Source organism: Rhinoderma darwinii, chromosome 4, assembly GCF_050947455.1.
Source record: "Rhinoderma darwinii isolate aRhiDar2 chromosome 4, aRhiDar2.hap1, whole genome shotgun sequence".
Lineage (NCBI taxonomy): Eukaryota > Metazoa > Chordata > Amphibia > Anura > Rhinodermatidae > Rhinoderma > Rhinoderma darwinii.
Window position 1 is genome coordinate 158,367,736 of NC_134690.1, and position 23,550 is coordinate 158,391,285.

Here is a 23,550-nt window from a genome sequence, read left to right on the forward strand (position 1 = left end):
AACAGAGAAAAATCCCAGTGAAGAATCACATAAATGGAGCAGAGTATAACCTGGAGCCAAGAGAACCCAAACGCCCCGAAGGGAGTTTTGCTGTCAGCTTTCTAGTTTTGACGCTTTAGAAAGCAGACGGCAAAACACATTTCAGGGCATTAGGGTTGGCTTGGCTCCAAATTCTACTCTGCTCAATTTATGATAATTTGCACTTCGCAGTTTACTGCGAATGGCCTTGTCTTTTGGACTGACTTATCGATGTAATTGATTTGTGTATGTATTTCTATGAATTTATTGTTGCACATGCACTTTTTATTATCAATTCAGGATATAAAAACAGTTATGCTCTTTTGGCAGTTTATATGCAATTCTGTAGCTTTTTTTTTACCTTGGACCGGGATGGACTGCATCTTCCTCATTTTGAATTAGACATCATTTTTTTTAATTGTGTTTTAAGATGAATAGAGAGTTGTAATTTATTAACTAAACGTACTTTATTTTTAACAATTTTTTTGCACATTCTTGAATTCACCACCTTATGTAATTAAAAAATAAAAGCCCTAATCAATTATCTTGATACTCAAATCTAGTTGTCATTGCTTAACATTTGTTGCATTCCCCCAAAATTGCCCATACATCTCTAAACCTCAAGCTATACATTTAGTATATCCCGTAATAGAAAAGCTTGACAAACATTCTATAATCAATAGCATTTATTGAACAAGACAAGCTACAGATAACATTCATGAGCTCAGGATAAGTAAATTAATACATTCAATATATGATGCTTTGGTCAAAAAATATTTGACATATTAAAACCTGTTACATACAGCATGAACAGTCGAAAAGGAATTGCATAGATGAGCTATAGGAAGTGTGCGTTTTAAAAAGAACAGATCTGTATTTATCAACCTGAATTAACCCACTGTGCATTAAACCCTTATTAGAGCTTAAAGAGGCTGTCACCAGATTATAAGTGCCCTATCTCCTACATAAGTGTTTTTTAATTTTTTACCAACTGGGCGTTGTGAAGAGAAGTGTATGACAGTGACCAATCAGCGTCATATACTTCTCTCCATTAATTTTTAGCTGTACTTGCAGCACAGCGTGATCTTGCGAGATCACACTGTGCTGTCACATACGCTCACATTAACTTTACCGAAGTGTCTTGAGAGTGAATAGACGTCGCTTCCAGCCAAGATGCAATGCCTATTCACACTCACGACACTTCAGTAAAGTTTCTGTGGGACTTACTCACACAGCACAGTCTGATCTCGCGAGATAGTGCTGTGATTAAGTCCCACAGAAACTTTACTGAAGTGTCGGGAGTGTGAAGACATTGCATCTTGACTGGAAGCGAGATCACGCTGTGCTGTGATTACAGCTAAAACTAAATGGAGAGAAGTGTATGACGCTTGGTCAGCGTCATACACTTCTTTACAACGCCCAGCTGTCTATTAAGAAACTAATTAGCATAAATCTAAAATTGTTCATAACATGCTCAAAAATGAAAATTTTTCAAAATAAAACACTTATCTACATTACAGCGCCGATCACATTATGTAGGAGATAGGGCACTTATAATCTGGTGACAGTCTCTTTAATGGAATATTCTTACACATCTGCTACTAAAGCAATTGTTCTATATTCTACTCTACCAGCTGACCTGTTCATTACGGATCTAGAAGGACCTTTCCAGCACTCATGCCAGAATTTAAGAGTAGAACAAATTAATCTTTCCTCCAGCTTTAGATTTGGATATAAAATGGCACAAAATGCATTTAAAAACCAGCATATAACCAAACAGGAAGAATAACTTAGTATATGAATAGGAGTATGAAATCCAAGTAAATTCTTTGCTCTTCTGCAGAAGCCATACAGTGATGTTTATTGCTAAATAAATATTACTAAATCGATTATAACAGCCAAACATAAATTAACTAAGTACAAATGGTTATTCTGTAACTTCTCTAGAACAATCCTGTTCACACGAAGCTTAGATCGATAGACTGGAGTTAACAGTCTGCTGCCATCTTATACCAGTGGCACTTCACAAACTAAAAATCCCAGCATGCCCTGACAGCCAAAGGAGGAGTCAATTTTAAAACCGCTTGAAAGCCACAGGTTGCATACCACGGTTTTATAACATGGATTTCAAGACAAGACTTTTTCCTGCAAGATATCATAATTGAACATGTGAAGAGCGGATTGCCACATTTTATTCACTAGAAGACACATTGGATGATAAGAAGCACATCTCAGACAAGTACACGCAGGTACATTTTAGCACAATTGTGTCAGCTAAAAAGTCAGTCTAAGGCCTTGCTCACACAGTGTAGATTTACTGCTGATTTTGCAGTATTTTTTTTTAGCCAGAACCAGATACATAAAGCCTACTGCTCCTGTTAAGGTTCCGTTCCTGGTTTTGGCTTAAAAAAATAAAATAAATACTTGCAAAATCTGCAGCAAACCTGCACTGTGTAATCAAGGCCTAAGGCTGGATTCACACACAGCTTTTTGCTACGTTTTTATGGCATTGACTTGACTTCTTTGGAAAGGTCAAAAACGCTGCGGTCAGATGTTACTTTAAAGTCTATACTGAATTATTGAAAAGGCTACATACAAAGTTTTGGTTTGTGGCGTTTTTGGGTTCAGTGGCTTTTTTTTCCCAATGCAGCATGCTAGGGGTAGGGTGTATGCGCTAGTGTTTTTCCTATAGACTTCATTATAGTACTTCAAAAACACTGGAAAAACGCATATACAAAATGACACGAAATGAAAAAAAACAGCACAAAAATAAAAAATAAAAATTGTAAAAAAAGGCCAGACAAAAAAGCAAGCGTGAAGGCGGCCTAAAAAGGAAACCAAACTCGGTAGCTAGAAGTCATCAAAGCCCACCAATTTCGGATAGGGGTTGAATCTTCAGTCGAAGGCCTTATTCACACAAACGTGTCCGTTTGGGACGCGTAAAAAATGCAGTGATTTTCCTGTGTTGCTGTTCCGTGTGACATCCATGTAGGTGCGCGTCTGTATTTTTTACTCGCGTAGGTCATATGTTTCTTACGTCAGTAAAAAAAACCTGAAGGTGGTGTTTCTCTTTTTCACATCATTTCTTTAGCAACTGTTGCGTGAATCACTGACAGCACACGGATGACGTCCGTGTGCTGTCCGTTACTTTCACGCACCCATTGAAATCAATGGGTGCGTGCTGCGCAAAAAACGCACAAGTGTAGGACATGCAGTAACTTTCACGCGGACACACGCTGCGTGAAACACACTGAATGTCTGAGTGGCCCCATTGAATTGCATAGGTCTGCGTGACGTCTGTTGTTTTAACGCGCATATAATGGGGGTGAAATACGCTCGTGTGAATAAGGCCTAAGGTGTTGCAACTTTAAAAAAACAAATTTTAGCATTTGTTTTAAACTGGCTTTATGGTCTGAAAAACAAGTTTCTTTTATTAGAAGAACTTCTAACTCACTGATTGTCATACTTTCCCAAAAGAGAAAAAAAAAAAAAAAAAAAGCTTTGTAGGTTTTTTGTGTTAAGAACTAAAAGCAATGTTTCCAACCAAGTACAATGTGCAGAGATTGATCAAACATGAAAAAACCAAAAACAGAAAAACAGCCCCCCCCCCCCTAAAAATGCCCATAGAAGACACATTGTAATATTTGGGATTAAAGATTAGATTTCAGCATATTATAATATCAGCATGTAAAGCATTCTGTGCTTTTACTCTGTTTGGATCTAGGAAACATGGCAACTGTCAAACGTGAAATTCCTGCACATCTTATACTTTTGTTGATCCATACAAATTTTTTTTTTTAGTTCATTGTGGTGGACTGACCACTCAATAAGCCAACTTGGAAATACCTATCTGACTGTCTACAGAATGACAAATATGGATGACAAGGGTGAGCATGGGATCAGACTATACAGTACCCCTATCATAGTTACATTGTTTTCATTCCACCATTAACCTTAATCATTGCTGAAATACATATTGTTGCAGAAGAGGCTTTTGAGATTATTCCTCATGTGAAACACTGGTTACTTCCATCCAAATTTTTATAAGAACAGAAGAGAGCAGCTTTGTGCGGAGAGTCTACAACTGCACACTGATAAGGGTATGTTCACACGCAGTAGCAAAATACATCTGAAATTGTGGAGCTGTTTTCGCCTGAAACCAGCTCCTGATTTTCAGATGTTTTTGTAACTACTCGCGGTTTTTGCAGCGTTTTTTACGGAAGTTATTGGAGCAGTTTTTCAATGGTGTCAATGAAAAATGGCTCCAAAAACGTCCCAAGAAGTGACATGCACTTTTTGACGCGGGCGTCTTTTTACGCGCCGTCTTTTGACAGCGACTCGTAAAACACCTCGTGGGAACAGAACATAGTAAAACCCATTGAAAGCAATGGACAGATGTTTGTAGGCGTAATGGAGTCGTTTTTTCAGGCGTAATTCGAGGCGTAAAACACCCAAATTACATCTGAAAACAGTGCATGTGAACAGAACCTAACAGTAAAGTAAAGTAGAGGTAAAAATTTCCATATAGAGACACTTAAAGGGGTTTTCCCATTAGACATTTAGGATATATCCACAGGATGTCAAATGTCTGATAGATGCAGGTCCCACCTCTGGGACCAGCACCTATCTCTAGAATAGGCCCCCAGTCCAACTCCAACCATGAATTAGGAAACAGCGTAGCTCGATTAGATTAGCTGTTTCCAGAAGTCCCGAATGGTAGTTACAGAAACCGCATAGCTCACATGCTACGATTCCTCTGTAAGTACCATTCACTACTATGGGAGTTACGCTGTTTCCGTAACTCCCGACCATGTAATCAGAAAGTGGCCGGGAGGCAGCGTGAGCACAAAAAGCTAGAAAGGGGTTTAGGGGGCCCTGTTCTAGAGATCGAAGCCTGTCCCACCTTTGGACCTGCACCTATCTGACATATCCTGTGGATATGTCAAAGGTCTCGGATAGGAAAAACCCCTTTAACGAAGGTGATTGCCACCAGAAAGAGGTAATTACCAAATCGTGGCATCGCCAGCCAGAAGCATTGGTGGTATTCAGCAAAACGTCCACAGTTAAGGTGCACACAGTCACAAAATGGAAAGCAGAGAAAATCCAGATGGTTGCAGAATGTGAAAAGGCAGCAACTACAGCTCTATCTGGCCAACCACCACTTAGTGTCTTCCAGCACATTTTCAAGTCTGTATGCCACATATTGCTGAGGACTATAGTCTGGAAAATGTGGTCTCCACCAAATCTTCTTTTGCCAGTCTTCACTGATTATGCATTTCTAGCTAAATCAGATATTGTATAAGATACACCTATAGTCATGAGCATGTGGCCACTGGAGAACGTCAAACACTAAAACTTATTTAAGAAAACCACAGAAGGACAGAAAACATTGAACCTACCAACAAATCAGATTCTATGATTTAAGTGATCAGATGGCTATGGACAACTCTTGCACTTTGTCTGCACTAGTTTTCAGATAGGAGGCTGGACCTGCATCTGTGATGTAACTAGTATCTAGACAGCGCACCAAGAAGCCATTTCCGATTTTTCAATCTAGATTTGTTCAGTAATTATAGGAGTTAGAAATCAGATCATTTTGAACTATTCCACACGCTAAAAAAACCTCAAACAAACCGTGCAGGATATGATATCTTAGAAAAATGTTGAGATGTTCCATTAAATTCATGCAATGAAATATTACTCTATATATAGGAAAGCTAGTTTAACATCTGGTTATGCTATAAATACAAGGGCTGTTTAATCTGTGTAGTGCAATGACATGTTTGGCACAACCAAAATTACTTTGGGCAATTTAAAAAAATAAATATAAATAAATGTACTAGTGGGTTACTCCCATTACATTAATTCTATAACTTTATCTCCAGTGCAATTCATTATACAGATGGACAACCAATAAGAAACGGTCAGTACAAAATCAAACCTATAAAATGATTATCAGAAAAGTGTGCAAAACATTCTGGTTCTTAGATCATTACAGGTGACATTTAATGCCCTGAGATTACAGTCCATGATTTAGTGAACATATTAAAGGGTTTATCCCATGTATCATTTTCATACTAAAAGTTCTGAAATGCTGTTAATAGTTGAATTAATTTGCAGTGTTTCTGGCATCATATTTTGCTTCCATGTGTCCCCTTGGTGCTGCTGCTAATCTGTCCTGCTGAGCAGAATCAGGCCCCTCTCTCACTGGCAATGGACAATCTAGTCCCTTTTTGCTTCCACTTCAGGAGTCTTCTCAGCTATACTGCCATGCTACTCAGCCATTTCCAATGGCTGCTCTGCAGTGAACAGAGGATCACTATAGAGACCTAGTTGTGGGGAGCGTGACTGAGCATGCGTGTCCACCAGCACTCAGCTAATTATGTGGATGTGCACATTGCTATACATTTAAAACACTAGGTGGCACCATACTATGTAAGTAAATATGAAATGTCATTACATCGTTTTTTTTAATTTTTTAACAGCATCTAGATTCATTACTACATTCATTTGTTAGAATATCTAAAATTTATGATAGCTAATGTTGGGACACCACCTTTAATATGGTTACTAAGACAATTAATTCCCGAAAAGGGTATGTCCACATCAACACCATTTTATGTATGGTTGCTCTACTGATCCGGAGTTACAGCCTCTATTATAGTCCAGAGTTGCATTCATAATTTTGCAGTTTGAGTAGAAATCTCCTTGCATTCCTTACTGATTCAATGCCTACACAGCATGCATTATTTACATCAGACACACCACAGTTACTTCAAGTAAGAACCTGACCATACCTTTGCAATACAAGAGCTCACCTTAGCTGTTGGAAAGGTCTGCCAAGAAGCTTATTCCTATTAGCAAACCGAATTGTGAATTCAGCTCTGGAGTATAATACAGGCTGTAAGCAGGATAAAAGGTTGGACATGATCTTTAAAGAGGCTTTGTCACCAGATTTTGCAGCCCCTATCTGCTATTGCAGCAGATATGCGCTGTAATGTAGATTACAGTAACGTTTTTATTTTTTAAAAACGAGCATTTTTGGCCAAGTTATGACCATTTTTGTATTTATGCAAATGAGGCATGCAAAAGTCCAAGTGGGCGTGTTTAAAGTAAAAGTCCACGTGTATTACCTGGGGCAGGAAGTGAGTGACGACACAGCGTGATCTCGAGAACACGCTGTGTGTCTGCACTGCCAGAAGCTGGGCATTCTGAAGAGAAGTGGATGATACTTCTCGTCAGAACGCCCAGCTAGTAAAAGAAGTGGAAATGCCCCGATGTACGCACATAATACACGCCCACTTGGACTTTTGCAAGCCTCATTTGCATAAATACAAAAATGGTCATAACTTGGCCAAAAATGCTCGTTTTTTAAAAATATAAACGTTACTGTAATCTACATTGCAGCGCCGATCTGCTGCAATAGCAGATAGGGGTTGCAAAATCTGGTGACAGAGCCTCTTTAAGTATCACCAATTGTACCTTTCTAATCGCATGTATTATAAAATCAATGTGGCCATGCTCTACAAACAAACAGTCTGTACGTATGGAAATCACTGCAAATAAAAAACATAAGTTATAAATTGTAGATTAACGTGGTAAACATTGAACACGTGAAAACTATGAATAGTGAATCACTTTAGGGGTACTATTTTCAACCCCTAAAGAAAAAGGAGGCATAAAATAACTACATAGCAGAGAATTAATTTACTTTTAAGAGAAAAAGACATTGCAGCATCAATGTACTTTTCAAAAGCCCTAAAATAGCCATGCTGGTTAAAAATATATAAACTTCAACAACAGACTGGCTCACATTATAACAATAAATATGAATAAAAATATAAAATACATGGTATTCTGCAGCAAAATCTGGCTGCCTAGAGGATACACAAACTTAAGAGTGTATAAAATTAACATTAAAAAAAATGGCACTTTGATATATTCCCCCCACCCCCCGCTGTACATACATTGTGCAGTTTTAGGCATAACACTGGATATTGGTTTATGAAAGGGTGATGTACAATGACAAACATGATACAGCATTGACTAGGTGTAACAAGCAGCTTTTCCTGAGGAAATACAATTTGGAATTCTTTAGGAATTTATAAGTAAACCACTAGTTTCATTGAGAAACTGGGATAAGTGACTAATCTGTGAGAACATTTTTTAACGCACCATACGAATGTTCCTCCTACTTCTATGTAAGGTGACAGTTACTTTAAGTGTTTACAAGTCATAATTCACATCAAGCCAAGTCTCGAACTTCAGCAACATCAGAATTAGCGATGCCTACCTATTTAACTATGCTGATGGTACCACGATGGTGGCGCTGCCAGCATAACTGGTGTTCACGCTAGGTTTTTTTTATGTTAGTGGATGCTTTTTGTTTTTACAACATTTTGTATGTTTATGGATTTTTCATGATTGTAAAGCAATTTTAAGTATCATTACTATTAAAAAGAGTGGCATAATGACAAAGACGTTTGGCAACATTTAGGAAAATCTCCTTGTGTGCTATAGCGCTCCTCAGATTGTCAGAAGTCAACAAATGTTCTCCATATGTGATATGCTTGGCCATTATATCACACCATGTATGGTCAGCATAGGATATGTAGTTTTAACCATAGATTGATGCCTAATAAAATAAATATGGACAGGATATCCCAAATGAAATAGCCCATTCCCTTATTCTTAATGGAGAACTTTGAAAAAAACAAAACAAACCTTTCAAATCATCCCAAGACATTCTCACAGTGCAGATTTTTTTTTTTTTTTTTTAGCCAAAACCAGGAACGGAACCTAAACCGAAGAAATATAAAAAGGAAAGGCCTTATAGGTCTCCTCTCCTGGACCAATTCTGGTTTTGGCTAAAAAAAGAATAAATGCAAAATCTGCACTGTGGGAACCCAGCTTTAAAGTTCATAGCTGGCTTACAATCATCAGCTCCCCCTCAGTGTTGTAATATTGATGTAGATCAAAATCACAATCCGCATCAAAGTCAACAATTTAACTGTTGCTATTCGTAGACTAGGATATGGAAAATGGATGCTTTAAAAATTGGCAGTCATATCAATGTCATGATATAACCAACGGGGCTGAGCACTGGAAGTAGCACAGACCTGAAGAAAGTGCTTCTACAGAACCGTCAGCATTTTTATGGAGAGGGAAGGAGTGCAGGTAACAGACAAAGTTTACACTAGGTGAACACTACGCAAGGGCTCTCATATAGAAAAACTTTTGAAGTTCTTTAAGGCTCCATGATATTAATTGCTAGTTTATGGATTTAATCAATTCACAAAAATTAATCCTAATAAAAAAAAAAAAAAATTGTTACATTGTTACGGTTAATTCAATCTAAGTAAATGGATCTCCATGGCTTGATAGAATGTAAGCATTGTACACACAAAGCCTTCAATACATGTATAGTAAGCGGTTTTTATAAAATGCCGGCCACAGAACCTCAGCTTGTTCACCTCAATATTATAATAATCACAATAGCTAATATTTGTGGCAACCAAAACTACAAATAGCCGGGATTGTATCATCCCTACAGAGTCACTTGGATGTCACAGAACTGTAGTAATATGTAGTCTTTTCCTATGCTTTTAGCAGAACTCTTGTGCAATACAAGCTTGGCTAGCTGCTTGAAGCCATATAATGCTGCACAGTGTTTGTCACACGTAGAGCAGACAAAGATTAAATAGGACAAAAGAGGGCAATAGTGCCTCGATGCATCAACAATGGGGGGGTTCTTTAGTCTCGTGAGCATCAATGGCATAACGCATTCATTTTTCATTGTCTGAAGTTGGAGCCTGGAAAAAAAAACAACCAAATACATTATAATGCCATCTGAACTTTCTAGTGGTTTGTGAAAAACATAAGAATATTCTGTGTACGCTACACTTATCAGTCCGGGCTCGTCACACAGGTAATAAATTAAACTATTAAGGAGGTACTTGGGACATTTACAATAATCAACTTTCACTAGGAAAGGCCAGCAATATTTTTCGGTGGGGGTACGACATCCGCTTGCCTTTTCAGAAAAACCTTTGTGCTTGAAGACCATGAAAGGGAAACTATTCATGAGAGCGCCGCGGCCTCTACTGTGATGATCAGACCTCCAACATTCAAACATGGATAGCCAACGCAAAGGATAGGCCATCCCGGAGAACCAATTTAAAGTGTGTGATGTCACTGCCCAAGATCTAGCAAATGTTTGAGAAACTATTCCCCGCAAAGATCATTTTACGGATTATTTACAGTTCAGCAGTGTTCGTGCACCAAGTCTTCGGTACTGGCATTCATTAATCTATGCTGTATACTGAAAGTTTTTAGACATAATCTCCATCTATGGGTCTATTTTGTTTACATACCTTTATGGGAGGACTGTGACTTTGAACCAGATCTGGGTGAGCTATGAGGATTACGGTTTGTGTAATCATGTCCATTATCATCACTGTGATCTTCATCTGGAGCTGGAGGAAGCGGCCTGTATAACAAAGACCACGAGGAAATGTGAACAGTATTTTGGTACTAAACACCACATAAGCAGTAAACGCGCTATCAAATTAGATACACATGTATACTATTCCATTTGTGTTTTTAGAACATTGGATGAGGGGATCCATCCCTTTATTAAGAGTCTTAAAATCCCTATTAAATCTCCAACAATAGCTCTAGATAGGAATCTCATGATAAATAAATGTATGTGTCAAGTAAACCGAGTATTCCGGTTTAGGCAAATGTTACGCTTTCTATAATGAAATGTTACACCATTTATTTTTTTATATACCTACTGTATCTAATCCTCACTCCGTTTTCAAGATCTCTGCCTGAAGTCATTTAATAGGAATAGCTGTTTAGTAACGAGTCATGCAGGACACACTTTTATTTACGATTCGAAAACAATAAAAGTGCTTAACGAATGACAGCAAGCAAAGATCTTGAATACTGTAAGGAATTGATACAAAAAAAAAAGTATAATTGTATAACTTTATTATACAATTAACAACTTTTTTGAATTGTATTGTTTGTGTTACCCCCACCCCCAAAAAAAAACAAAAAAAAAAAACCCCGACAAGTTAAAATGAAAAAAAAGGTACAAGTTACAAAAAGAAAATGCTTCATCATATTTACCTGTACGGTTTATCACTTTGGGAACGGTGTTGTTCATCTCTTGATCTTGGTCTACTATGCTCATGTGAATTTAACTAAAAACACAGAATAATTTTTAACCCACATAAAGGAAGAACAAACAAAAACTGTTAGGCCCTGTTCACATGGAGTTTTTTTTGCAGGCAAAAAATCCTGCCTCAAAATTCTGTCTGGAATTTTGAGGCAAATTTTGATCTGCCTGCACGCCGTTTGCCGCAGCGTTTTTTTGACTGCGGGCAAAAACGCTTTCTTTGCCTCCAATTGATGTCAATGGGAGGTCAGAGACATAAAATGCCCGAAGATCGGGCATGTCGCCTTTTCCCGCGAGACGATTTTACCGCTCACTAGGAAAAAATACCTCCGCCTTCCATTGAAATTAATGGGAGTCGTTTTCCGAAGCGGTTTCCGCATCAAAAAAACTCAGTGTGAACAAAGCCTTAAAAGAAAACCCATACCAATAAAGTGAAAGCCAAGATATTCAATTTACTACTATAGAGGCCAAAATCACATATGCAGTTTTTTACTCCGTTTTTTTGAGCCAAAGCCAGAAATGGATCCAACAGGAAGGAATGTTATACAGAAAAGAATGATGTTTCTCTTTTTTTGTGTCCACTAATAAAACTAGAGCCTAAAACTGCATGAGTGATCCTGGTCTAAAACAGAGAACTAATATCTTGGCATAATATAAGCCGGTAGAACACTAGGGATGTGTATACAGTCATTATTGCATAGTGCCATTCTTTGGTACAGTAGGTATTTCTAATGCTGTAATTTGTCCCATAAAGAGATTTAAAATAATAATTTCTTGTTTTAATACAAAATATACACGGGGGCCTAAATAGATCCCATATCGTAATTCATCCACTAAAAAAAAAAAAAAAAAAACGTTCCAGTTTCTCTCAGACTGAATGCAGTTTCTTTCAAATACAGACCTGGAGTAAAGGCTCATTTAGACGTGCCAATAATTGGGAACAAGTGATCAGCCAACAATCAAGCAAATGCTCGTATGTCGGCTGATAACATTGTTTATACAGGCTATAAAATAGTTGTCGGCAGAACATCTCCCCCTGTAAACAGGGATTGCTGCCGACATTTATGCAAACTGAGGGGGACTCAATGATCATATTAATAATCATTTGTCCCCATACAGAATAGCATTGGCCCATGTAAGAGGGCCCGTTAACGAGTGCAGATCGACTTATATCAATCAGGGCTGGTTAAGGCTCAATTCAAGCCAGGTTTATCCAGTTGTCAGTATACATCGTAAACCCATGTTTTGGTTTCAATTTGCACAGTAGAAAAAAAAAAAAAAAACACAAACTTGGTGTGAATCTAGCCCAATATGACTCAAGAGAACAGAATCCACCAGTAGTTCACTTCCCCTTTTCCAATACACTTGAAAATAAGAAGAAAACAATATTTTATAAACAAAAGTATTGGGACACACCTCTTAACCCCTTAATGACTGGGCCTGAAAAAAATACCTTAATGACCAGCTACATTTTTCTGTTTTTGCCTCTCTGCCTTTCAGCAGCCATAACGTTTTATTTTTTTCATTGACGTGGCTGTGTGAGGCCTTGTTTAATGCGAGAGAAACTTTGGGGGTAAAAAAAAATTTGTTTTAGGTCGTGAATATAGAAAAAAAAATGATTCTTGGCATGGTTTTTCTTGTTTATTTTTTTATCCCGTTCACGTTTCACGCTAAATAACCCATTCGATTAATTGTTCAGGTTATTATGGTCATGTAGATACCTAATATATGTAGGTTTTTTGTTTTTATTTAGTGTAGGGGCAATAAAATATATTTTATGCTAAATAATGCCTTTTTTTGGGACTTTTTTTTTAATGAATACGTTTTTTTTGTTACTTTTTTTTTTTTAATCCCATTAAGGGATAACTATTTAGAACTTTATTTTTTACTTGTAATGTATTAGCATACACCTGTATGCTAATACATTACACTGTGTCACTATGACACAGGCTGCTGATCGGGCAGCACATGGTGTGCCCGAACAGCAGGCAAACTGAACAGACAGCCCTGGGGTCCTTTCATCGTCCCCGGGGCTGACTGCAGAGGGATTCCCCGGTGTTTGATCACATCACCGGAATCCCAGTGATGCAATCAAAGAGGGCATTCCCTTTGATCATGCCGCAGTCACGGACCGCGGCAATCAAAGGGTTAGACTGCTGGGGTCCGAATGTTTTCCGACCCCAGCTGTGTTCAGGAGGGTCCTCTAAGATCAGGAGCGGTTAGTTACAGCTCCTGCTTCGAGGATGAGCGCAGACACGAGCGCTCATCAGCCTGATCTACAGCGCCGCCAAAAGACGTCGTCGTAGGCTGGGGACCTGCACCGCCTGCTGTCAAAAGACGGTGGGCGGTCATTGAGTTAATCATTTAATTCAGGTGCTTCATTCAGTTCCATTGCCACAGGTGTATAAAATCCAGCACCTAGCCATGCAGTCTGCCTTTACAAACATTCGTGAAATAACGGGTCATTGTAAAGAGATCACTGAATTCCAGCGTGGCACTGTAATAGGATGCCACCAAAACAAGTTAAGGAACCACAGCAAATCAGCCAAGAAGTGGCAGACCAGGTAAAGTTACAGAGCAGGGTCGCAGAGTGCAGAAAAGTCGCCAACGCTCGTCTGACTATAGCTTTTGTGCAGATGTTAATGCCAGAGGTTTGGAACTCTGCAGTTGTGTGCTGGGAACTTCACGGCATGGGTTTCATGGCCAATCAGCTGCATGCAAGCCTAGGGTTATGTTTACACTGCTTATTTTCAGGCGTATTTCGGAGTGTAAAACGCTCGTATTACGCTACAAAATATACTCAGTTAAGGGAACATATTTTGATTGCCCTGCTGGGCTAAAGAATATACAATAGTGGCAGGACGTGACCCTAAGGCCTGATTCACACGAGCCTGTTCGGTCCGTGATATACCTTCTGTATGTCGGCCGCATTTACCGGACCAAAACACACTGCAGGGAGCCGGGCTGCTAGCATCATAGTTATCTATTACCCTGCCTTTCCGCGAGACAACTGTCCTGTACTGAAAATAGGATTACAGTGCGGGACAGTCGTCCAGCAGAGAGGCAGTGACACCTTGCATCATAGACAACTATGATGATAGGAGCCCGGCTCCCTGCCGTGTGTTTGGTCCGGAAAATGCGTCCGACATACGGACCGTATAGAACGGACCAAACACGCTCGTGTGTGGGAGGCCTTAATCTAAAACGTAACCTTTATTGAATTCTTTTGAAACGATAAACACCCTGGTGTGAAAGCGTTTAAAATAAAATTTTGACCAGAGTTAGAGTCTCAGGACTGTGTCACTTTCTTTTTGTGAGAAAGATGAAACCCCAGCACACACAAAAAGTACAAATGGATCAAGATGCAGAAGTATTTGAGTTTTATTGCAACATAAATGGCAATAGTGTAATAGTGAGCGACTTGATAGGACGTTTCGGCCGATCCACGGCCTTTGTCACGGTCGCTGATTGTAAAGTGTCACTTGTAAGGGATGTCCGCCAGATCTGCCCTGTGTCACACGACTTTGTATGAAAGCACAGGCCGAAAACGCAGGTGGCTGTCCGTGGCCTTGTGCCTGAGCATAAAGAAAACTTCAAAAGGACTATAAAATAGACTTACAAATATAGCTGTTCAACAAAGGAATAAAGATTTCAGCTCACACATACCTCCCGCTCATCTGGCCTCTTTCTATCGGACATCTTTTCCCGTCCTTTAGACTTCTTAAAGGTTTGCTGCTCTTTCTCCATTAGCCACCGTGCCAGTTCCTAGAGAGGAGATAGATATGATATAGAGTATATTATATATATTACACACACATTAATAAGCTTAGAAGGATTTTTTTAATATTCATAAAATCGTACCCAAACGGTCTTAGAGGATCCATGGGAAATTGTTGCAATCAGTAGAGCCCTGCTAGACAACTACAAGCATGCATATGACTGTGTGGCAGTACTTTCATAGCAACATTGCCGACACTACTGTGTGCAATGCAGATGCTCTGTGGGATTGTGGTCAAATTGAAGACCATGATATTGTGGCTAGGGCAAACAGAAACAGGTGAGTTTTCCCCATTTTGTAAAACAGTTTTGTCCACTACCTACAAAGCTGCTTTACCTATTTTATACCTTCATTATTCAACGGTCATAGGAAATCATTAAATAGAAAAGGGGGGCGGGGAAATGCTCATTGTTCAAGAAGAACAATATAATTTCAAACAGTCATACATAGTATAGATCAAGATCTGCGATTGGCTCCCGTTGTAATTAGAGAAACCTCTGATCCCTGAAGTTTACATGCTATGGTTAAGGCCTCATTTACACGAGCGTGTGCGTTTTGCGCACGCAAAAAAAACGCAGCGTTTTGCGTGCGCAAAAGGCACTTGACAGCTCCGTGTGTCATCAGTGTATGATGCGCGGCTGCGTGATTTTCGCGCAGCCGCCATCATAGAGATGAGGCTAGTCGATGTCAGTCACTGTCCAGGGTGCTGAAAGAGTTAACTGATCGGCAGTAACTGTTTCAGCACCCTCGACAGTGAATTCCGATCACAATATACAGCAACCTGTGAATAAAAAAAAAAAAGACGTTCATACTTACCAAGAACTTCCTGCTTCCTCCAGTCCGGTCTCCCGGCCGTTGCCTTGGTGACGCATCCCTCTCTTGACATCCGGCCCCACCTCCCTGGATGACGCGGCAGTCCATGTGACCGCTGCAGCCTGTGCTTGGCCTGTGATTGGCTGCAGCTGTCACTTGGACTGAATTGTCATCCCGGGAGGTCAGACTGGAGGAAGAAGCCGGGAGTTATCGGTAAGTCAGAACTTCTTTTTTTTTTTTACACGTTCATGTATATTGTGATCGGAAGTCACTGTCCAAGGTGCTGAATTTTTTTTGCCGGGTTCGGTCAAAACGAGTTCGGCCGAACCAGGCGACGTTCGGTTCGCTCATCTCTAAATTCTGACACTCCGTTTGGATGTTTGTAAACAGAAAAGCACGTGGTGCTTTTCTGTTTACATTCAGTTTGACAGCTCTTGCGCGAATCACGCAGTTCGCACGGAAGTGCTTCCGTGCGGCATGCGTGGTTTTCACGCACCCATTGACTTCAATGGGTGCGTGATGCGTGAAAAAAGCACGATTATAGAACGTCGTGAGTTTTACGCAAGGCACTCGCGCTGCGCAAAATTCACGCATTGTCTGCACTGCCCCATAGAGTAATATAGGTGCGTACGACACGCGTGAAAAGCACGTGCGTATATTGCGCTCGTGTAAATGAGGCTTAAAAGCAAGCAGGGCATCTGAGGAGTTTGACAGCAGAGTGGGGATCCCTCTTTTTTCCCATCTGCACCCCTCCAGATCTACCATAGATATCTGCCCAAGAAGAAGGTCTGCGTTTCCCAGTCCCCCACTCCCTTCAAAAAAGATGTAAAAAAAAAAAAAAAGTTAAAATCAATAAAATTATTTGTACCTTAAAATGGTGCCAATGAAAAACTACAGCATGTCCCGCAAAAAAATAAATAAAGTTTAAACGGCCTCTAAATCAAATCATATGACTGCTGGAGGTGTGGCTTGTATAATCCTAAGCAGTTAGCCATCATCGCAAGATAAAGTTTCAGCCACCCATACATTTTGCAACACACAAACTCTTTCCTTTGTTTAGTTAGAAAATGACAAATTATACGAAGATAACATGGGCAAAAACATGGCAGATGAAATTTAATGTTGATAAATATAAAATTAATGCACTTAAGAAGCAATAATAGCATTAATTCATATACATTAAATGGAATAAAAGTGGGGATAACTTAACAAGAGTAGGACCTGGGTATTCTGGTAACAAATAAGCTAAGCATTTGACCCAATAACTGAAGAAGTCTCGAGGCTCCTCTCTTCTTCTCGTCCTACTACCTGTCCTAGTGATCCTATCCCCTCACACCTCCTCCAGTCCCTCTCCCCAGCTGTCACTGGTCACCTGACTAAAATATTTAACCTCTTTCTTCTGGTATCTTTCCCTCCTCTTTTAAACATGCCATTATAAACCCATTACTGAAAAAAACAACTCTTGACCCATCCAGCGCTGCTAACTACCGACCAGTCTCTAATCTGCCCTTCATCTCCAAACTCCTGGAACGCTTGGTCTACTCTCGCCTTATCCACTATCTCTCTGCTAACTCCATTCTAAACCCCTTACAATCTGGTTTCCGCACTCAACACTCCACAGAAACTGCCCTTACTAAAGTCTCAAATGATCTCTTGGCGGCTAAATCGGATGGTAAATCCTCTCTCCTTTTGGATCTCTCTGCAGCCTTTGACACTGTAGACCACAAACTCCTACTTAACATGCTCCACTCTATTGGCCTCAAGGACGCGGCTCTCTCTTGGTTTTCCTCCTATCTCTCTGACCGCTCAGTGTGTCATTTGCTGGTTCCACCTCTTCTCATCTTCCCCTTGCTATCGGGGTTCCTCAGGGATCAGTCCTAGGTCTGCTTCTCTTTTCTCTCTACACAGCCCCTATTGGACAAACCATCAGCAGATTTGGCTTCCAGTACCATCTCTACGCTGATGACACCCAATTATATGTCTCTTCCCGTGACATCACCCCTGCTCTAATACAGAACACCAGTGATTGTCTGTCCGCTGTCTCTAACATCATGTCCTCACTATATCTGAAACTGAATCTTTCTAAAACTGAGCTCCTTGTGTTCCCACCATCTACTAACCTCCCTAAACCTGATGTCTCCATCTCTGTGTGTGGCACTACCATCACTCCTAAGCAGCACGCCCGCTGTGTCGGGGTTATTTTTGACTCAGATCTTTCCTTTACTCCTCACATACAATCACTTTCACGCTCCTGTAATTTTCACCTCAAAAACATCTCCAGAATCAGCTCTTTTCTTACGGAGGAAACCGCCAAAACTCTCATTGTTGCTCTGATTCACTCTCGTCTTGACTACTGTAACTCATTACTAGTCTGTCTTCCCCTCACTAAACTCTCCCCTCTCCAATCTATCCTCAATGCAGCAGCCAGGCTCATCTTTATGACCAACCGCTACACGAACGCCTCTACCCTCTGCCAGTCACTGCACTGGTTGCCCATCCCCTTCCGAATAAAATTCAAACTTATTACTCTCACCCACAAAGCTCTCCACAGTGCTGCACCTCCTTACATCTCCTCCCTCATCTCTGTCTACCACCCTACTCGGGCTCTACGTTCTGCCAACGACCTTAGATTAAAATCCTCCATAATCCGAACCTCCCACTCCCGTCTCCAAGATTTCTCTCGTGCTGCACCCGTCCTCTGGAATGCGCTACCCCAGACAAATCAGATTAATTCCCAATATCCACAGTTTTAAACGTGCCCTGAAAACACATCTTTTTAGACAGGCCTATAACATTCCCTTATCGGACTCCTTTCCATGGCCCTCCTTTTAGATTAGTCATCAGAATAAGATTCCCTCACACTCCTCCTCTTCATGTCCGTCATACACGGATACTGGCTGGTGACCGACTCATGCAGCTTTATGTTACCACCGCATGTGTATAAAAATGGCCGGATCATTGTACAGAACAAACACTGTTACACTTTGTGTCTCCCTTATTTCCTCATAGATTGTAAGCTCTTGCGAGCAGGGTCCTCACTCCCCAGGTTTGAATTGTAAATGAACTTTGTCACTATGTAATGTCTGATATTGTTTGTTTCATGTCCCCTCTAAATTGTAAAGTGCTGCGTAATATGTTGGCGCTATATAAATAAAGATTATTATTATTAACTCAATATCAGGCAGCTGCTGAAAAAGTAAATAGGATTTTAGGATGTATAAACAGAGATAAAAACCCGGGATTCAAGTGTTATATTACCCCTCTATAAATTCCTTGTAAGGCAACATCTAGAATATGGAATTCAATTTTGGGCTCCACATTGTAAAAAAGGACATAGGAGAACTGGAGAGTGTTCAAAGGCGGGCAACGAGATTATTAAATGGGATGGGAGGTGTCGCTTACAATGAAAGGCTAGAAAAATTGGGATTGGTCAGCTTGGAAATAAGACATCTTAGAGGTGATCTTATTAATATGTATCAGTATATGTGTGGTCAGTACAGAGAACTAGCACATGCTCTATTCCTTCCAAAGACTCTACAAAGGACCAGGGGACACCCATTGCGTGTCGAAGAAAGAGGTTTTAGACATCAATATAGAAAAGCGTATTATACAGTTAGAGAGGTCAAGCTATGGAATGCCCTTCACCAAAAGGTAGTGATGGCAGGTTCTATGTCAGCATTTAAAAAAAGGCTAGATGATTATTTACTGACGAATGGCATTGAGGGTTATAGTAAATCAAGTAAAGAATAATGGGTAATTTATTGAGAAAGGTTGAACCTGATGGACCTATGTCTTTTTTCAACCTACGTAACTACCCACCTCGTCTTGTGCCAATTGTGCTGCTCTGTAATCCTCAGTGTTTACCTAGAACAAAAAAGAAAGATAGAAAAAAAAAAAAAAAAAAAAATTACTACATTTTACCTAATGATCAAAAACATTTGTCTTCTGTTGGATCATTTACAATAAGAGGTTTTTTAAATAATGAAAATATGCATTTCATGAGGAAAAACCCCTCAAAAAAACAAAACCATGATTCACTTGGGTAATCTAAAGTCAACCAGCATATAATCTACAAAAATGACCAGTTACGTGGCTAGTAAATATTCACCATACTCATGGATATGATAAAATTTACAATGAATAAAGCAGAACTACTATGAAGTTTATAAGGCTATGTAAACCCAGTTAGTGACTGGCCATTGGTATTTTTACGGCAGTCACTAATGGGCTTTATTCTGATGTAGTAGCCTTTTTACGGCGCTGCATCAGAATAAAACAGCATCGCCAGGAGCCGTAAAATCTCTGGGCTTGGAGCAAACCTGCTCAAGCAGGGAGGAACGAAATCAGCATCGATTCCCGCCCGTTTAACCCCTCAGATGCAGTGGTCAATAGCGACCGCCATATTTCAGTGGTTTTAGAGGGAGGAGGCTCCCGCTCTCACTCCATCGGCACAACCGCGATGCGATTGCGGGATGCTGATGGTTTTTAAGGCAAACGGGGGCCTAACAAAGGCCTCCATGTCTGCCTGTTAGGCCATAATACACTGTATTGCAGTGTATTATAAAAGCAATCAAATGATCACATAATAAAGTCCCCTAGTAGGACGAAACAAATACCCACTTTTTCTCCTTACAAAAAAAGTTACACATTTGGTATTGCTGCATCCATAATGACCCAAGTTATAAAACGATTACATTATTTAACCCACAGTGAACGCCATTAAAAAAAAACAAATGCCAGAATTGTTGTTTTTTGTTCATCCTGCCTTCAAAAGAAGTTTGATAAAAAAAAATAAAAAAAAAGTGATCAAAGAATGTACCCTAAAATGGCACCAATACAGAAAAGGGGGAGGGGAGTCTGATAACTGGAGAAAGAGGCATTTTTCTCCAACAGGATATATTAAAACTTTCTTATAGTCTCTTCGCTTGTACTATTGACTTAAAATGAAAGAAAAAAAATTACTGCTGGTTCAATTTGCTTACGGGTTCTTCTGATATATCACTAGCAGTCACCAAAATTTTCTTTTACTGCTAGAATTAAATAGATAGCTTTAATTGCAAGATTGTAGAACCTAAAAATTTCTTCTGCTGAAGCCTGAAATTTTTTAGACCAAATTATAGCATGTTAAAAATTCTAAGGCAAAAGCTACAACGTATCTTTCAAATTTATGGAATATATAGCCCAAACGCAAAAAAAATAAATATATTATTAAAAAGTTGGAAGGGGTCTCAAATACTATTGTAAAGAAAAGTTATAAAATTAAAAAAAAGTTGTGTTAGAGATTGGTATGGCAAGGAACTGATAATTTTTATATGTTGAGAAAAAAAATCATATTGCTCTAAAATAATTCATATTACCCTTATCTCTTCTTCCTGAAGCCTCCTAGCAATTTCGGCATCCCGCGTACCTCGAATTTTAGCACCCGATCCAAGTTTAGCTGGAGGGCTATCCCGGTGGCCTTTCGAGCGATGACCTGAGTCACAATCATAATTGATTACAATACAAGAATGCGGTCTAAAATGTGTATATATTTTATTTATTTTTTTATTTACATAAAGCAGTTGTTTTGCCCAATTTCGCCAGTTCCTACAATGAGGAACATTTTTTAAATAACTAAAAGGCTATGGAGATGGTTTCTTAATCAGTACAATATAGAAAATGGATAAAGAATATGGAAAAAGGGCAAAGCAATTGCATTAATGTACTGCAGACTAAAACTAGGAAAGTCAACACACCACCTCATGCAAATCAAATTAAGCGGATTGAAACAATATAAAAAAAATAAAATGAAAAAAAAAATAGAAAAAGGACATGATGGTAAAACTTAAGTACACAGGCCAAGATGAAGTCACATTTGAGCTCATGATTCATTTTATATACTCTGAATGAATTTGAAGACGACATTGATTGGAAAAGATGAATGACATCACTACTGCAAATTACCAACACCACTATCACCAGTTTATGAATACCTGATTCTTTGTACTGCCTTTCATCTTGTGGAGAAGGTGTTCTCCGCCTGTGCCTCTCACACTCGTGGTCACCCCCAGTACCTCTTTTGTGAGATCCTGAATAAGAACTGTCGTGATGTTCTCTAATATCAGATTGTTTTGTGCTCAGGTCATGACTTTGAGATCTCACCCTTCGTGGCAAATTTTCAATGAGATTCATTTCATTTGCATTCTCGTTATCAAGATGTTTACTTGCTCTGGGAGGTGGTGGCCTTTCAGGTCTGTCTCTTTTGGCAGATGTCTTACTGATATGATTTTCATGCCTTTGTAAGTCAGAGTTATATCTGGGCATTGACCTCGGTTCAGCTGATCGTCCTCTTTTTCTATCATCATCATAGTAGGAAGATCGCTTTGATTTAGGAGCACCCCTTTCCTTTCGGTTGCGCTCAGGCCTTTCATGCCTATGATGTCTATCATATTCAGACATATATTCTTTACGTCTACCCCTATGGTGGCCTGAGTAATGGAGGAATGCCACAAAGAAACAATTAGGTGAAATTCATCATAGCACGTTACTGTACCTAAAGTGTAGGTTAATGGTCCTTAAACTTTTCAGAATAAAAAAAATAGTGAATTGCTTAGATAACAATTCTCTAACAATGCAACCTAATAACATGCAGAGTTGTTGGGAAAAAAAAAAAATTACCAACAGCTTGGTGCTCAAAGTTTAGCTGTGTGAATTCCCAGTCAGGTGAACCTCGAGTCTCTACCCTAAGGGTCCTCTTGCACCGCCCGACATGGGCCCTGTAAAGGAGCGCTGTTCAACGAGACAGCTTGTTGATCGGCGCTCGTTTGCTCCTTTCACATGGAGAAACGCACCGAGACAAACGCGTGTTACTATGATTGCTCGTCCCCAAAAATGTCCTTCATGTCGGCAGCACGTTTTCCCGGTTTACAGAGGGAAATGTGCTTCCGGCAGTAATATTTCATGATGTATAAACGATACGATCAGTCGATGAACGAGTGTTTGCTCATTCATCAGCTGATTGTTGCCCTGTTTACACAGGGCAATATAAAAAATAAAAATAAAAATCGGGAAAGAGTGTTCAGGTGAACACTTGTTGCCCAATAATTGGCCCGTGTAAAAGGGACTTAACTTATAAATGGACCTCGAATACGAGCAGTCGATAATGCAAAAGACAACTAGTATATCCAGAAAATGAAACTCACATAGCACAAGTCATGTACCATGACAATATAAAATAAACTTTATTGAAATATACATAACGCATTGGCCATCAAAATATAAAAACAATATAGCACACAGTTAAAAAGGGCGGTCAGTGTGGAGTGTTCCTGCGTGCTTCCTATCATGCAGTCCATGGGTTTGTGCAATATCCTTTATTTATAAAGCATGGTCTTTGTTTTGGGTGCAACTTGGAGCTCTAGCTGTATACTTTTATATGCATGCACGATTGTGTGCTCTTCTGTCAGGTGCTAAATATATTTATGTGCTTCTGTTGTCCAAATACTTGCTCTATGTGATTATATTTTCTATAGATATCTGCATTTGTTACCACATCACAGGATGTTTATAGTATGGTAGCATATATATTGGATTATTCACGCAGCTCCTCCATACTCTCCTTTTTAACTGTGTGCTATATTGTTTTTATATTTTGATGGCCAATGCGTTATGTATATTTCAATAAAGTTTATTTTAGATTGTCATGGTACATGACTTGTGCTATGTGTGTTTCATTTTCTGGATATACTAGTAGTCTTCACAGTCTGGTATAGGTATT

At 39.5% G+C, this 23,550-nt stretch overlaps 1 protein-coding gene across 3 annotated transcripts in view; it reads right to left on the reverse strand.

Moving 5' to 3' along the window:
* Nucleotides 1-9,433: 9,433 nt before the first annotated feature.
* Nucleotides 9,434-23,550, reverse strand: part of CCDC50 (coiled-coil domain containing 50) — a 61,963-nt gene continuing 47,846 nt past the window's right edge. The window contains exons 6-12 of one of the 3 annotated variants that reach the window (XM_075861775.1): nt 21,767-22,261; nt 21,152-21,267; nt 19,614-19,658; nt 14,870-14,968; nt 11,155-11,228; nt 10,392-10,507; nt 9,434-9,830 (exon numbers count right to left, since the gene is read on the reverse strand). In XM_075861775.1, the coding sequence (XP_075717890.1) occupies nt 9,811-9,830; nt 10,392-10,507; nt 11,155-11,228; nt 14,870-14,968; nt 19,614-19,658; nt 21,152-21,267; nt 21,767-22,261 (965 nt within the window). In that variant the 3' untranslated portion in view covers nt 9,434-9,810. Of the gene's footprint in view, nt 9,831-10,391; nt 10,508-11,154; nt 11,229-14,560; nt 14,795-14,869; nt 14,969-19,613; nt 19,659-21,151; nt 21,268-21,766; nt 22,262-23,550 lie in introns of those variants that run through there. The other 2 variants (XM_075861777.1, XM_075861776.1) reach the window with 2 other exon arrangements.